The sequence below is a fragment of the Branchiostoma floridae genome, chromosome 4 (assembly GCF_000003815.2).
Source record: "Branchiostoma floridae strain S238N-H82 chromosome 4, Bfl_VNyyK, whole genome shotgun sequence".
Lineage (NCBI taxonomy): Eukaryota > Metazoa > Chordata > Leptocardii > Amphioxiformes > Branchiostomatidae > Branchiostoma > Branchiostoma floridae.
The window spans coordinates 141670-156041 of record NC_049982.1 but is presented as its reverse complement, the minus strand read 5'-3'; the positions used below and the strand labels follow the sequence as shown (position 1 = coordinate 156041).

The following is a 14372-nucleotide window of genomic DNA, read 5'->3' as shown; positions in this document are numbered from 1 at the left end:
TTCTGTTTATGTTTGTTTCTTTATTTCAAACTTTGTTGTATCGCAATACCGTAAAATAATCTATTAGTAAGATAGTGCTGATTGTCTACATTGAATCATTGCAAATTTGGTTCAAAAACCCAACTGATTACTTAGAAAAAGTGACTTCCTACGAACGTGGCTTCACGGAGTCCCAGCACCATTTTCATTGATAATAGCGACAAAATCAATTCATTGCTAGGTTGATGGTAACTATAAGAACAGCGTTTGAAAACATTTTTCTTCTTAACTCGATTTTCCCTTCATCTCCAGACCCATAGAAATTTGAAATGGTCTATGATTAATCTTGTTTAAGCAAAACATCCGCTACGAAATTTCATTTTCTGGCGAGTGCATCAAAGTAATGACAAATACCTTTTCTATTCACGATCAATAGACGTACATAAACCGGATTGGAGAGATTGTACTAAGAGCGTTTTTTAAGATGCTTTCATCGAGCCAATGTCCGCTGTCCCGCTTGTAACGCAATTTCTCGGTTGTTTAGGATTCTGTCGACCTTTCTGCTCTCAAGATCGATACACAGAACCTCAGCAGCCACCGACCTGACCCAGAAAATTAGGGCTGTATTAGAATGTAACCCAAGAAATTACACCATCAACTAAATTGCGCATTTGTTTCGTGAATTGTAGCTCGCTTCACCGGGGGAACAAAGGTTGCTCTAAATCTAAAAAGTTTATCCAAGACCGTCAGACGTTTCAGCGAGCCATCCGATGTCTTTCGTTAGTGACAGTAAGTCTAGGAAGTTTTTAGTTAGGCCGAATGGTAGCTACGTATACCTGCTAACATCTTGCGCGTTTCGCAAATACCATATCTTGCCGTCAACAAGAGAACTGGGAGGCAATGGTGCCACTGTCGTCTCACGGGACGTACATTCAGATGCCTACATGGTGCTAGCTTTACATCTTAACCTGATAATCACATAGAAATCTATTGGAATACATTAGGAGCTAAGTAGAGACAGATCTGGTGATATTAGAAGATTTTGCCCCATTGTAAATTGATAACAAAAAGTTGTATATTTACTACATAAAGATGCTACGTGCTGCCCTAAATACATCATGGAAAGAGCACCCCACTAAAGTCTGCTATATGAAGGCCTACAACAACACCATGGATGTCACAAGTCGTCAGAGAACAAAAGAGTACTATTTCATGCCCATGCTTAGAGAACCAAGGGTGAAATTGTAAGTGATGCTCTTCTATGGACTCTAAGGCATGGGAATACCAGTGCTAGGAGACTTTGCCCTACGTACATTCAACAACTTTGGAAAGATGCATCTTAAACTCTTGAAGAACTAACTAACTTCAGCCATTGGTGGACAGGGAGGGAGGAAGGAAGGAACATTGGACTTCCGAGACACCATCACCAGATGATGATGATGTAAATTGATATCTATAGACATGCTAAAAATATATCAACTTGTTGCTAGAATCCACAGAAGTCTTGTGAAACATATGCACATCAAGATTCAAGCAGAAGGAGGTCGATTGATTGAGTGAGTGAGTGTTTGGAGAAAGATGGTCAAAAACTAGTCCAGCAGCGCATAAAACTTGATGTAATGTTCGGTTATCGGTGATACCACCTGGTAAACGGTTATACGCAGCTGTGTCAGCATCGCTTTTCATTCACTTTATGGGCAAAACTAGGTCATTCAGATACACGATGTCCAGGATGCACCATGAATGTTTTATGAAGTGAAGTAGAGTCTGTAAATATAGTAAGGTTCTTCTGGCACAACCAAGCAGTAACTTACGTCCAACGTTTCGATGTCTATCAGACACTATCATCAGGGTAGAATGACTAGAAACTACATCTTGCTGCTACTTATAGTTTCCAGTCATTCTACCCTGATGATGGTGTCAGATAGACATCGAAACGTTGGGCGTAAGTTACTCCTTGGTTGTGCCAAAAGAACCTTACTATATAAATAATTGCCAACCTGATGAAGTTATTTACGGATGTTAGAGTTTGTAAAGTATATACATTTTACGGTATTGGAATTTGGAAGTTAATGTGAAGAACCGCCTGATACATACTTAGCAATAAAAGGTCTTATGCAATCATAATAATGGAAAGCTGTTGACAATGAAATCAGTTTCCGTTCTGATAAAACCGAATGAATATCTAATAAACAGTTCTGCAACACTTTAAACTTGAAGTAGATACATGAAATTTTCAGTTATCGGTAGTAACTTCTGGCAGGACGAGCACCAAAATGCCCAGGTGTTGCATTTCAGTCAACAGCATTTAATTGAATACGATCGCGTAGGTGGATGTTTTATTTATATGATTAGAAATTAACTATGTCTGTCCTTAGAGTTGAGTTTGAAAGTTAACAAGAAGAACCCCTCTGAAAAAACCTTAGCGATAAACAATTTTTACAGTCATGATCAAGTAGGCCTATAGGAAAACGGCATGCGACCCAGTGAGAGAGTGTCTTGCTCATTGATGTGAATGCCTATCTCGAAAAATACATAATTCTGCAACACGTAAAACCTTTAGTAAATACATGTAATTTTCTGTTATCGGTAGCAACTGCTGGTGAGACGAACGCACATATGTGTTATCGTAACAATTCAGTCATTTATGGGAAACACCATGCCACTGAACAGTACCGCGTGGAGGTGTATGATAAATGATTAATGAAGTAAAGTTTGTAAAGTGTGTATATTTATGACATTGGGGGATTGGGAGCCGACGTGATGAACAGCTTTCTTATGCAATCATGATAAAATAGAAGATAACCACGTTGACGCACCGTAGTTGACGATGTGTCGGGGACTGTGTCGCACTCGTAAAAGAAGACGTATAGCTCTGACAACATTATGGAGCGCTGATACAGCTTCCGTGATGAACACCTACTGTCGTCGTGATCAGAGATGGAATAACGGCGTTAGTAAGGAAATGGATTTCTGATTGTGTCGTGTATAGGGGTGGGTACCGGTACGATGTACCTGTTCAGAATCTTTTTTTCTTGTTTGACCGGTCCGGAAAAATGGACCTGAAAAAAATCAGTGGACCGATCAGAAAATGAACATTTTATACCGGTACTACAGCGGTAGGCGTTCACGCGTTTTGAGGCTCATTGGTCCAATCAAATAGCAAGAGCGACGTAGAGGAGAATTGATGGTCATTTTAATCAAGTTTGTACAGTCAAAAATGGTTAGAGCAAGTTAGAGTTATTTACGTGAAGAGAGGATACTCCACCTAACAGACTTCTTTGTAGCGAAATGGACCATAGTTTTGAGTACTGCCCATTCACAAACAATTAGGTCCAGGTTCAGGTCCGGACCTGGACCTGGACCTGGACCTGGACCTGGACCGTACCTGGACCTGAATTTTCTATACCAGTGTCCACCCCTAGTCGTGTACACACTACCGCCACACTTTTAACAACTTTTGGCAGGTAACTTTTGTTGATAGCCAGGAGCTATAGGTCGCCTAATTTCAAAATTAACAAAGAGCAATTAAAGCGTATTTTTTTGCCTGAGGATTTACCGTGTTTAAATTGGGGGCGACCTCGTTGATCAGCGATTCGGCCGATAACTAATGATAATGGTATTGGTAAAGAGGACACCGGCTGTATTGCTGCCGAAACGTCTTTCATGCCCGGCAGAATCGAGGGGTAAGTTATTTCCGCATCTGCTTGGAGCTTACATGCATACTCATGTCAACGGTATGGATGTGGACTAGCCTGGGTATTATACGGAACGTAGTTTGCTCCGGCGTTCATTATATACTATATACTGTCGCTTCTAGCTCTGACATTCATTCGACACTGTATATATCGCTTCTCTGCTGAAGCGAACATAGGAGCGTATACGTACCACTATCTGGATGGTACCCAGGCTAGATGTGGACCAGATGGCGGTCATCCTTCAACCACGCTTAATAATGTTAACAGCGTTCGGACAAGTCGATACCATCGTGTTAGATCGTCTTGTGGTCACCACTATTGTATAATATGTAGTAGTAAGTTTTATATAAAGCAAATCTCTATTGACACAACAAATGTACAGCTTCTTTTGTAAGGTCTATAAACTACTTACTGTACTTATAAACAGACATATGGTTATCTAAAGAACTTTCTTGAATCAGAGACTGGACTATGTGATAAGGACCTAACTGTAATGCTGAATGATAAATCGCACTGGAAGCGGAACTTTGTTAATGGTACAACTCGATACGATTATCTAAAGACATAAATAAGTCAACATGTTGAGTCTAGCGTGTCATTTATACTATTGAATATTGGATGTCAAGTAGATTTGAAGCTCATTGTTGATCTGCATAAACCCAACTCAACTGGAGTTTAGGCTGGATGTCTGTTTAAACATTGTTAAGGTCTATCACATTATGGTAGATTTCGACGGACGGTCCTTCAATAATAATGATGATAATTTTTGCGTGTTCATGCCCTCATGGGCTAAATGCAGTGATTCGATAGTATTACATTAAATACTAAAGATTAGATACTATTACAAGTAGTGTTACAAGTGAACAATTGGATAGGCAAAAGAACTGGAACTATGCTATCACTATGACTATTCAATGTTAAATTTGTCACGAATGAGTCAAACACGCACACGAATATCCGGCTATCGGTGAATCGATGGTTACGGGCGGCCCGAGACCACCACGCTTCCCGTTCAATATCTCTAATTTTGGTGAAACACGGAATATATGGCCCTTGCGCCGTGCCGGCCGTTTTATAAACTGTACTGATGCGTGCTGAGTACCCGGGGCACGTACGGCTGATACTGGAGCCGGTCCTGTGTATATTGACTTCTACATGAAAACTGTGGATACCGATCGTCAAATAATTAGGAAGTTTATTTGCAAGTTCTTGCCCGAGGGCTAATTGCAACATGAAACATACAGAAAATATAATAAACATGTATAAAATGAAATACTTTGGTATAGATAACAATGGTGACAAGTGTAAACGAGTGACTATTCTATCAATGGTATGAACTGCTGAGAGCTACAATCTACGTATTTAGGGTTTGACTTCTTTTCTGGAAGCAGTAATAATGGTCTTCAAACGGATGCTATTGATACTGGCTTGGTGCTATGTGTAGCTGTGGGCTGCTTTCTTTTCTGTTTGTAACTTGGAAGTATATTTCTTTGCTTTCGGACAAGATAAGTCCATAGCAGCGTAACCAAACATAAAATATAACAACCACAATGATAAAAAGAAGCAATGTGAGAAACAATAGTCAAAGCAATAAGGTACGATAAATTAAAGACTTACATAACGCTAAACATTTGCGGGGCCTTCATCAGTTTCTTTTCTCGTTACGTTTGTGGAGACAGAAAAACAAGAAACAGCAACGGTTCTGGTCCAATGTCCCTGTAACCCCAGGCATAAATCCGTCTTTCGGAAGGACCGTAAAACGGGGGTCCTGGTCTAAAATGGAACTACCTTGTTTCTACCTTGCCTGACGAATTCTAAGAGTTCTCTATAACATTAACAAGAAACAGCAACGGTTATGGTCCAATGTCCCCGAAGCCCCAGACATTACAGTTAATTGCTTCGCACATTCCATAAAACATTGTCTTCCTGCAATCGTCTTTAATTAAGTTAATTGCGTGCTCATTACATGCAATATGAACCGTCAGCGATAATGGCCCTGCAATGATTGAATCGAACGTGGACTTAGATTTAACTTCCCGGGGCTCTAATGATTATCAGCGCAATTCTACTGGCTTTGGAAGTTATTGGCCGCATTTCTTTTCAATCAAGTTGATTATGATGCCAGATTGGGAAGAAACATTCGAACAAATTAAGTCGAATCGTGGGTCAAATCTGATGGAGTTTGAAATCCCAAGACCCTGGGGAATGACCAAATCGTAAAAGACGCTAGATTACGTCTAATGGCAGCTGACGCTAGGGAACGGGACCGTGCAAAATGAAGAAACCCAACGGAAAGGAGCATGGGGCCAGTCCCTAGTCTAGGCACTTATGTAAGGAGGTAAAATGCTACGATTAAAAGGGAGGTCTCTACTCGAATTCTATTACCTTTGTGTCTTTATTACAAAAGCAAAAGTGATGATGGGATCTGTTTTTCAATTGGAATGTCTGTTTCACATTTGTGTGGGCCCCCCTTAGGGTGCTCTGCATCTGACTATAGATTGATCAACCGGTGCGATCGTCCTTCAGCGTATCACAATAGCTTTGAAGGATACGCAGTGGCGACTATGTGTATCACATCGAGTGACTTTTCACGCCCAATTCATTCTCATCTGTATCATTGCCACATGCTGTATGCTTTTGTTTACATATTATGTAACGTGTTCATATGATAACTTCACCATTATTGTCTGCGACTAATTTTAAATACGACACGATTTGTTATTATTGCCATAGTCATTCCGTACCATTAGACATAGATTGTTTCGTGCAATTCAGTGTGGAGCGTTTCCTTCTCACACAAAAGGAAATTTCATTGCACATAAAAAGTGTCCATTTTATTCCGCGTAGTCCTGTAGACCGTGGTGGGGGCAGACATGTCATGAAAAGGCGATAAAATCCAGGCAACTATTTCTGAGAAAAGCCCTGCTCGTAAAGCGTTGGATTCGAATGACTTGACATGACATCGTTTATACACCAATATAATGTCAGGAGCGCTCAGGAACAGATTGACACAGGCGTGCTACATACAGTTTACTGTGAGCCTGGCCGTTGTTACGCTCATTGTTCATTCAATGGGTAACTCCAAATCTAATGCCCAAAATGATGACTTAATTCACTAAATTCCATTGTTTTCAATAGCTGGACTTCAATAAATGTAACACATGTTCATTATGATAGGTGGAATATAAGCAGATACGAATTATGGTAATGAGGAACTTATTTACATAATTTTTGATAATGTAAAAATTGCAAAACCGCTTTATGATTAATAATGGGAATTTTATGATTGTTTAATGTGTACGTTAGTCAATGATGAACAACACCATGCATAAATTATGTTAATATGTTAGTCAATTGCATGAAATTTACGAAAGCTCTAAATTTTCATGGAGGTATGAGGTCGCCGAACTCTAGTTCTGTTTATGTATTCAAGAAGTGCGGAAAGTGGCACGAGCAATAGTGTTGTATCTATCATCATCCCCATCATCATCTTCGCCGAATGTCAGTGTTCGCTGAGGCGGGCCTCTGTATCCGTCTGTATCTGTATCTATATAGCCGGTATAACCGCACTTCGGCGTAATACACCAGCTTCGCAGGCACGCACGCAGCGCGGCAGCAGCTGGTTATATTACACTGAACGACCCGTCACACCTAACTTTTGCACATCTACCTGCAAGCGTTCTTTAAAACTATGCAGAGAAGATGCCCCTATTGTGCTTGGTGATAACAAATTCCACTCTACGATAGTTTTCGGAAACTACGAATTTTTTAACACATCAATCCTAGCTTGGTAACTCTGGTACTTAGAGTCATGGGTGTTTCTTGTTCTTGAGCTGGTATTAGATACTTATTAGTCGGTACGTCCACCAGTTTATTGGCCGTCATTGTCATCCACACTTTTCTGTCTGCTGATACCCCCCCCCCCAGCTGCATCCCATCTCAGCAAGGTCTTGCTCCAAAGTTCTCCTCCATTTTATGGATTGTCCCCCCTCACTCTGTGGTATTTATAACCTAGTACCTCTACCACTGTACTTTTTCACTAGCGTCAATTTTACAAGACACCAAAGGAAAACGAAATTTCTTGTAAAGGTAAGTGAAAATCAATTCATGAAAATAAGGCTGCTCGTGCAGTAACGTGTGTCCCGTGAGAATCAGGGCGGAACTCCATCGGTGAGAAACGCTACTCTGCCGCTCAGCATTTTACACACGGATGGTTACCTGGGTGCCAGATAGGGTCGCGCAGCTAGCGAATTTATTCGGGGGTCCAAGGCAATCAGACCGCCGATCTCAAATTAGCGTTCCGGGGAGTATAAGCCCCAAGGGAAAGAAAAGGCAACGAAACCTCCTTCGGGATTAAATTCCACGGAGCGCTAATTTGACATCAGCGAGCTGACTGCCTTGGGCCTCCGAATAAAGTCGCTAGCTGCCCCATCCTGTCTGGCACCCAGGGTAACGGATGGTCGGCCCTATAATATAGCTACTCAATATGGATGCCGAGTTTGAGACTGTAGATCTTGAAAAGGGTCAGGGGTTTGATAAGTATTATTCTCAGCAATCAAGAAAATGGGTCAATAGTTCTCTTAAGACCTAAATCCCCTCACTTCGTAGTAATGAATGAGACCGTAAAGGGATTCGCAAATGGGGCTCCCTAGTAGTCGTGATCTAGAGAAATCACACTCTTCCACGATTGCGACGATTTCTCTTCCTTGGTTGTTATTGTGTCTGGGACGGAAGCCATTTGTTTGCCTGGGTTCCTGGCATGTGGCCCATATTGCACAGCGTGTATCCCCTGCAAAGTGTTATCAATCCTTTCAACGATTCAAAGATCTGTGATCATGATACCTCCTGTGTACGTCTGTCCCCAAAAGCTGTCAACTTCTCTAGACCAAAGAAATAGAAATGTGTATGCGATGATCTGTTTCAGAGAGAGAGAGAGAGAGAAAGAGAGAGAGAGAGAGAGAGAGAGAGAGAGAGAGAGAGAGAGAGGGGGGGTAGATACAGATATAGCTATAGATAGATATAGATATAGTTGCAGATATAGTACCGCTGTTGACTGATTAATAACAGATCCCGCAATATGGTGAACGCAAGTAGATATCTATCCTAGCAGGCTGACGTGACTTCACGGTGAAGTACTTTGTTCCTGGACGGATCATTAGGCATTACGTAAAGTGCCATCCGAACGGCCATCTATCTGCCTGCTGAAGCTGCAGAACGCCTGCCTGGTGTTTTTGCTACACTGTGGGGTATCAGGTTACCGGCCCGTCTGTTACGGAAAAACCACCAGATGGTCTGACGAGATTTTGCACTGGTTCTTTTATCTGTATCTGTATTGTTCAAGATTGACTCTCAATGAACCTGGGACACCGGGCGGCACTGCGGGGTTCAGTCACTGCACCACTGATGTTTTGTTTTTGATTTCTAATAATTTAGATATTGCGTAATACATAAAAGTATGGCTTAGAAGACAACAAAAATACACAAAACGGAAGAAAATTCGTTCTTCATCTCTGAAATTCGTTGAGTCATCTACGCGCCCCGCAGTGCCGCAATGGTACCCCAAGAGCAGTGAGAGTCCACCTTCAGCAGGAATAGCCTCCCTTTGGCGTACAGTAGGGCTGACGTCACAGTTGAGTTGCGCGGTAGAAGGCGACTTAAAACCCTTTAAAATCTTCTTTTTCCTTGAAAATTTTGGCCCAACCTGGAGACTTTTTGGGTTAGAAGGAACAGGTAAGGTCTAATCTTTCCCATTTTGGTCAAATTTGTTCAGTTTAGCAGTTTAGGTGGCGCATGGAAGGATTTTAGTTGTTGTGTCATATTGGTGGTATCAGGAGAAAACTGGGGTCAAAGGTGAGGTTTCTTTCATAGAGCGGGGATTCCTCGGAGTTCGAGGTGGTTAACCCTCTGTTTTCTTTTAATGGTTACGAAGATGACCCTTGTGGCTGTCTGGTGGAGAATTTTTTTTAAGATTGAAATTGGGGTTAGTACTTTTCTGAAGCTTTGTTTTGGTGTATTTTATCATGCTTCCCTATGTAGAGGTCCAACTGTAATGTCAGCCCTGTAATTCACAAGCTTCGCAATACAGCAGCGGTGGCAGATGTTATCAAACTGAACGACCTGTGACATCTAACCTTTGGAATTAACGTAGTTAAAATCTCTGTACAGTGAGTATACCCATACTTAACTTATTAGCAGTGAATTCCACTCTAAGATAGTTCTGGGATAGAATGATTTTTGAACTTATAAATACTGAGTTTATAACTGTATTTTTTGATGATATCTTTTACTGCTGGTATCTGGAGTACTTTTAGTACTAGTTTCTAAAGGTCATTTGGAAATATGATAAGAAAGTTATGTTTAATGACTCTGATGACCAGCAGAAACGACATTAAAACGACGCTTTCAATTTCCACTGTAATTATAGCATAGCTGTTAATGACAATTTCGACATTGACGGCCAGCAACATTTCAATTAACAGTATAAAGTTATGGCACGCCCCAAGTTAAGCAATTTGGCACCTATGTCATGTGCTGGCGATATGAGAGCTCCAAAGTTCTGAAAAAGGTGTTGAAAGGACACCATCTTGAACTCATTTGCTAGATCTGGGGCAATGGCAAATAATTTTACTATTGACCAAAATAGTCTATTCTATACATTACTGATCATGAGACACTGATGTGCATTTGGTACTGTAAATGCATTTGAGTTCGCGGGGATTTACTTTCACGGTAGCTGGAAAAAGGACTTTTCGCAGTGGATTTAAGTTCGCGGTAACACCATAGACTGCAGTCTAATACCATAATAGAAAAATATTCGCGGTGGTTTTAAGTTCGCGGTGAAGTGGTCACAGCGAAAACCGCGAACATTAATCCACCGCGAACATTTCTGCATTTACAGTATTTGGAAAGTTATGTTAGCAGGCAGGAAAAGCTCTGCATTAGTGGCGTAGTTTTCTGTTCTATCCCTCATCATGACGTTACATGTCAGCCGAAAGTACCGCAGGAGGCTGGTTCGGTTCGAGCTTGCATTTTCTTTAATTTCTTTGAATCACCCCCACAGCAAGGCGTTGACTCAATGTTATCGACAAGTGCGTGCTCTGTGTTCTTTAACGTGCTCAATATGTGGCTGTATATCTTCCCTTGATAACTACAAACACGATACAAAACAATAAGATGGAACGAACTAAAAAGGCAAGCATGTCCTCCGTGGACACCAGTGCTGCAATCTGCTATTGCCCTCGAGCGCTGCCAAAACCTGGTCGATACAAGAGTTTGTTGAACAAGGAACTGTGATCATGATGGGAGGAATGGCTCTGATTCACTGACAGCTACTATAAGTACAAGGTAAAACAATAAGACAAAAGTCAAGACTACATGTATCGCCGTACATGGAAACCAACACTCAATAACAATCTTCTATTGCCCTCGACGACTTGGACGATACAAGAACTTGTTAGACAAGGAACTGTAATCTTTATGGGAGGTATGGCTTGCATTTCCTGTACAGTGCAATAAGACAGAAGTCAAGTATCCCTTGATAATGTCCCCGTTGAGAGCATAAGATTGCAATGTTCTATGCACGCGGGCTGTCCAACAGACTGGTCGATGCAAGATCTTGTTAAACAAGGAACTGTAATCATGATAGGAGGAATGGCTCGTATTTCCTGACAGGTACTACAAGTACATGGTAAAACAATAAGACAAAAGTCAAGACTACATGTATCCCATGATCATATCCCCGCACGTGGAAACCATGGCCAGCACCAAAATTTTCCATTGCCCTCGACGGCTTGGTCGATACAAGAGATTGTTAAACAAGCTTAAGGAACGGTAATCGTGATGGAAGGTATGGCTCGTATTTACTTTACAGCACAATAAGACAAAAGTCAAGTATCCCTTGATCACGTCCCCATTGAGAGTACAGGATCTTCTATGCCCGGGCGGTGCCACAAACTGGTCGATACAGGGGCTTGCTAAACAAGGAACTGTGATTATGATCGGGGGTATGGTTCGTATTTCCTACTACAGCTACTACAAGCGCAAGGTAAGACCATAAGTCAAAGTGAAGAATGTATTCCATGATTATGTTCCTGTGGAGGGCAGGATTGCAATCCTCTATGCCATCGGGCGGTCCCACAGACAGGTCGATACAGGAGTTTGTTGAACATGGAACTGTGACAAAGAGGTATGGCTGTCCTTTCCTGACAGCACATGGTAAAACAATAACACAAAAGTCAGGACTAAATGTATCCCGTGATGATCATGTCCCTGTTGGAGGACAGGATTGCAATCTTCTGTGCCTGCGGGCGGTCCCACAGACAGGTCGATATAGGAGCTTGTTAAACAAGAAGACCGAGACCTTGACGTGGGGACTCGTCAATACTTCCCGGCCGATACAGGCGGAAAGGCTACAGAGAGTACACAGAATTTTATCGACGCTGTCTTATGAGGGCCAGATGAGGTATCGACGACTAACTCGTGATATGAAGAGGAATGAAAGTCTGGTCTGGTCAAGTATCTGGAGCAGACGAGAGAGTCATTCGCTTGTCTCGCCCATTACAATGGTTAATGGAGATGAACGAAACCTCTACTCTCTTTTTTCGAACTTACATGAATTTCGATTCAATGTTGAAAAGATTTGCTAGACGCATTTCTGATTATGAAACAGAATGAAAGAAATGCTGTATGATACGATGCTAAATAAATACTCCATAAAAAGATCTATATGTCTTGTGAAACATTCCCAAGAATTTTGTTGGAAAAGATGATAACGACCTTTCTTAAGCCTTAATTGTTATTTTTAAGTAAGTTGTTAGTAAGGTAAGACGTAAATGCTGGGATTACCTTGCAACAAAATCTTCGAGTCTGAAGAATGATTTTGAGGGCCCAATCATATGTGAGAACAAAATGCTGTACTTTGGTTTCATACGCTCTTTATCTTTATCGGTAAGCCGTACCTCCGATGCCGGGCCTTAGGTCCATGGAGTAGCCCTCCAGCAGCTGCTCCAGCAGGTTCTGGGTCGGGCCGGTGTAGATGTTCTCCGCCCGGACGGACGGCTCCTCGTCGTACATGCGGGCGGAAGGGGTGGTCATGCGGTCTTCTTCCTGCGATTGGACAAAAACACGTGACGTCACACTTGTTAAGTGCGTGTACCGCCGCCATATTGGATGACAGCACACATTCTAAGTCTCGTAACCCATGCTTCGCCTATTAGGGCCTACTTCACATTTCCAAGCCGTATACGTATCTATTTTTTTTCGTTTCCACAAATACACGGCTCCTCGTCATACATGCGGGTAGAAGGGGTTGTCATGCGGTCTTCTTCCTTCGATTGGTCAAAAACAGTACGCTTGCACGTGACGTCAGACTTGCGTGTACCGCCGCCATGTTGGATGACAGCATAGATCCAACATGGCGACCAGTCATTTGAAAATTACAGGCAATGGCCGTAACAAGGAAGGACGTTATGGATGGTTCTAACGCCTGACCTACCCCCTGATCTTTAAAAATGGTATAGACCTATGAAAGTGATGTTAAATCATCTTAAATGGCATTGGATATGTTCACTGTTCATTGTCTGTGCAGCAGCTGCACAAAGCTTTACTTACTAATTCTTTTCTCCCGTTTACGACCTTCGTGATGATGATTTTTATTGAGGTATGTAACTCCAAATTGGAACCGGATATAAAACGCAATCAAAAGTGTGTCAAGAGCATATATAACAATGTGACTGTCACAACACTTAGATCTATCTAAGCCTTCCCTAAGCTTGACAACTTGCCCTCATTTCAGAAGCAATTTTGCCTTGAGTCCACACTCATCAAACATTTATCCAAATGAAGGGGGCTTTCAGGGGGCCATTAGTATTTGTTCCGTGGAAATTGAGGCAGCGTATATTATGATTTTCATCTATGAAGATATTGTTTATCACCTCTATATGCATTAGTCTTTTTTTATTGTTGTATGAGATTTCCGGTTTTTTTTTCTATTTGCTTTTGAACAGACGAGGACAATGTGGCACTACACTCAAGTTAGTAACTTATATCAACAGTGCCACAAACACAGTACAGGAAGTAAAGGTAGTCTTTTGAATGACTTAAACTTGCGGAACTCACCGCGACGGCGGTGGCGAAGATGCTGATGCCGTTGATCTCGCCGGTGGGTGCGGCGGTGCCCGTGGCCATGGGGGTCGGGATCCCGCGGGCTGAGATCCGGGACACGGCCTGGAGCAGCAGTAGTGCCGCAAATATCGGCAAGCTCTTCGAAGCCATGATTAGCTAGAGAAAGAAAAAGAACAATGAAATGGTTTTAAGATGTTCCTTCGAAAGAATCTTAAGTTTTCGTATTCCAGAAATATATGCGGAACTACAAAGATGCCACTAGAGAAATACTACGAAACCATGATAATCGCTTGACTGACACAGCAGGAGCACCGCGAGTATTTGCACGCTCTTCAAAGCTATGATTAGCTGAAGAAACACAACAATGGCTTGGTTTGAAAATTGCCTTCATTGTATTCCGGAAACAAAGATGCTACTAGAATTTTAGTTCAGGAAACCATGATCATCGATGGATTCAGCCGGCCCACCATCTGACACAGCAGGAGCAACGCGAACATCAGCACACTCTTCGAAGTCATGCTAAAAAAAACCTGACAATGAAAGGGTTTAAAGATGTGCATTCCAGAAACACTG

The 14372-nt window shown here is 41.9% G+C and overlaps 1 protein-coding gene across 1 annotated transcript in view; it reads right to left on the bottom strand.

The window, feature by feature from the left end:
• The window catches only part of LOC118414627 (gamma-aminobutyric acid receptor subunit beta-2-like), a 33399-nt gene extending 19448 nt beyond the window's left edge, over positions 1 to 13951 (bottom strand). Inside the window, exons 1-2 of the mRNA XM_035818803.1 lie at positions 13794 to 13951; positions 12635 to 12782 (exon numbers count right to left, since the gene is read on the bottom strand). Coding sequence (XP_035674696.1) covers positions 12635 to 12782; positions 13794 to 13949 — 304 coding nt within the window. The 5' untranslated portion in view covers positions 13950 to 13951. The remainder of the gene's footprint in view (positions 1 to 12634; positions 12783 to 13793) is intronic.
• Positions 13952 to 14372: the final 421 nt, after the last annotated feature.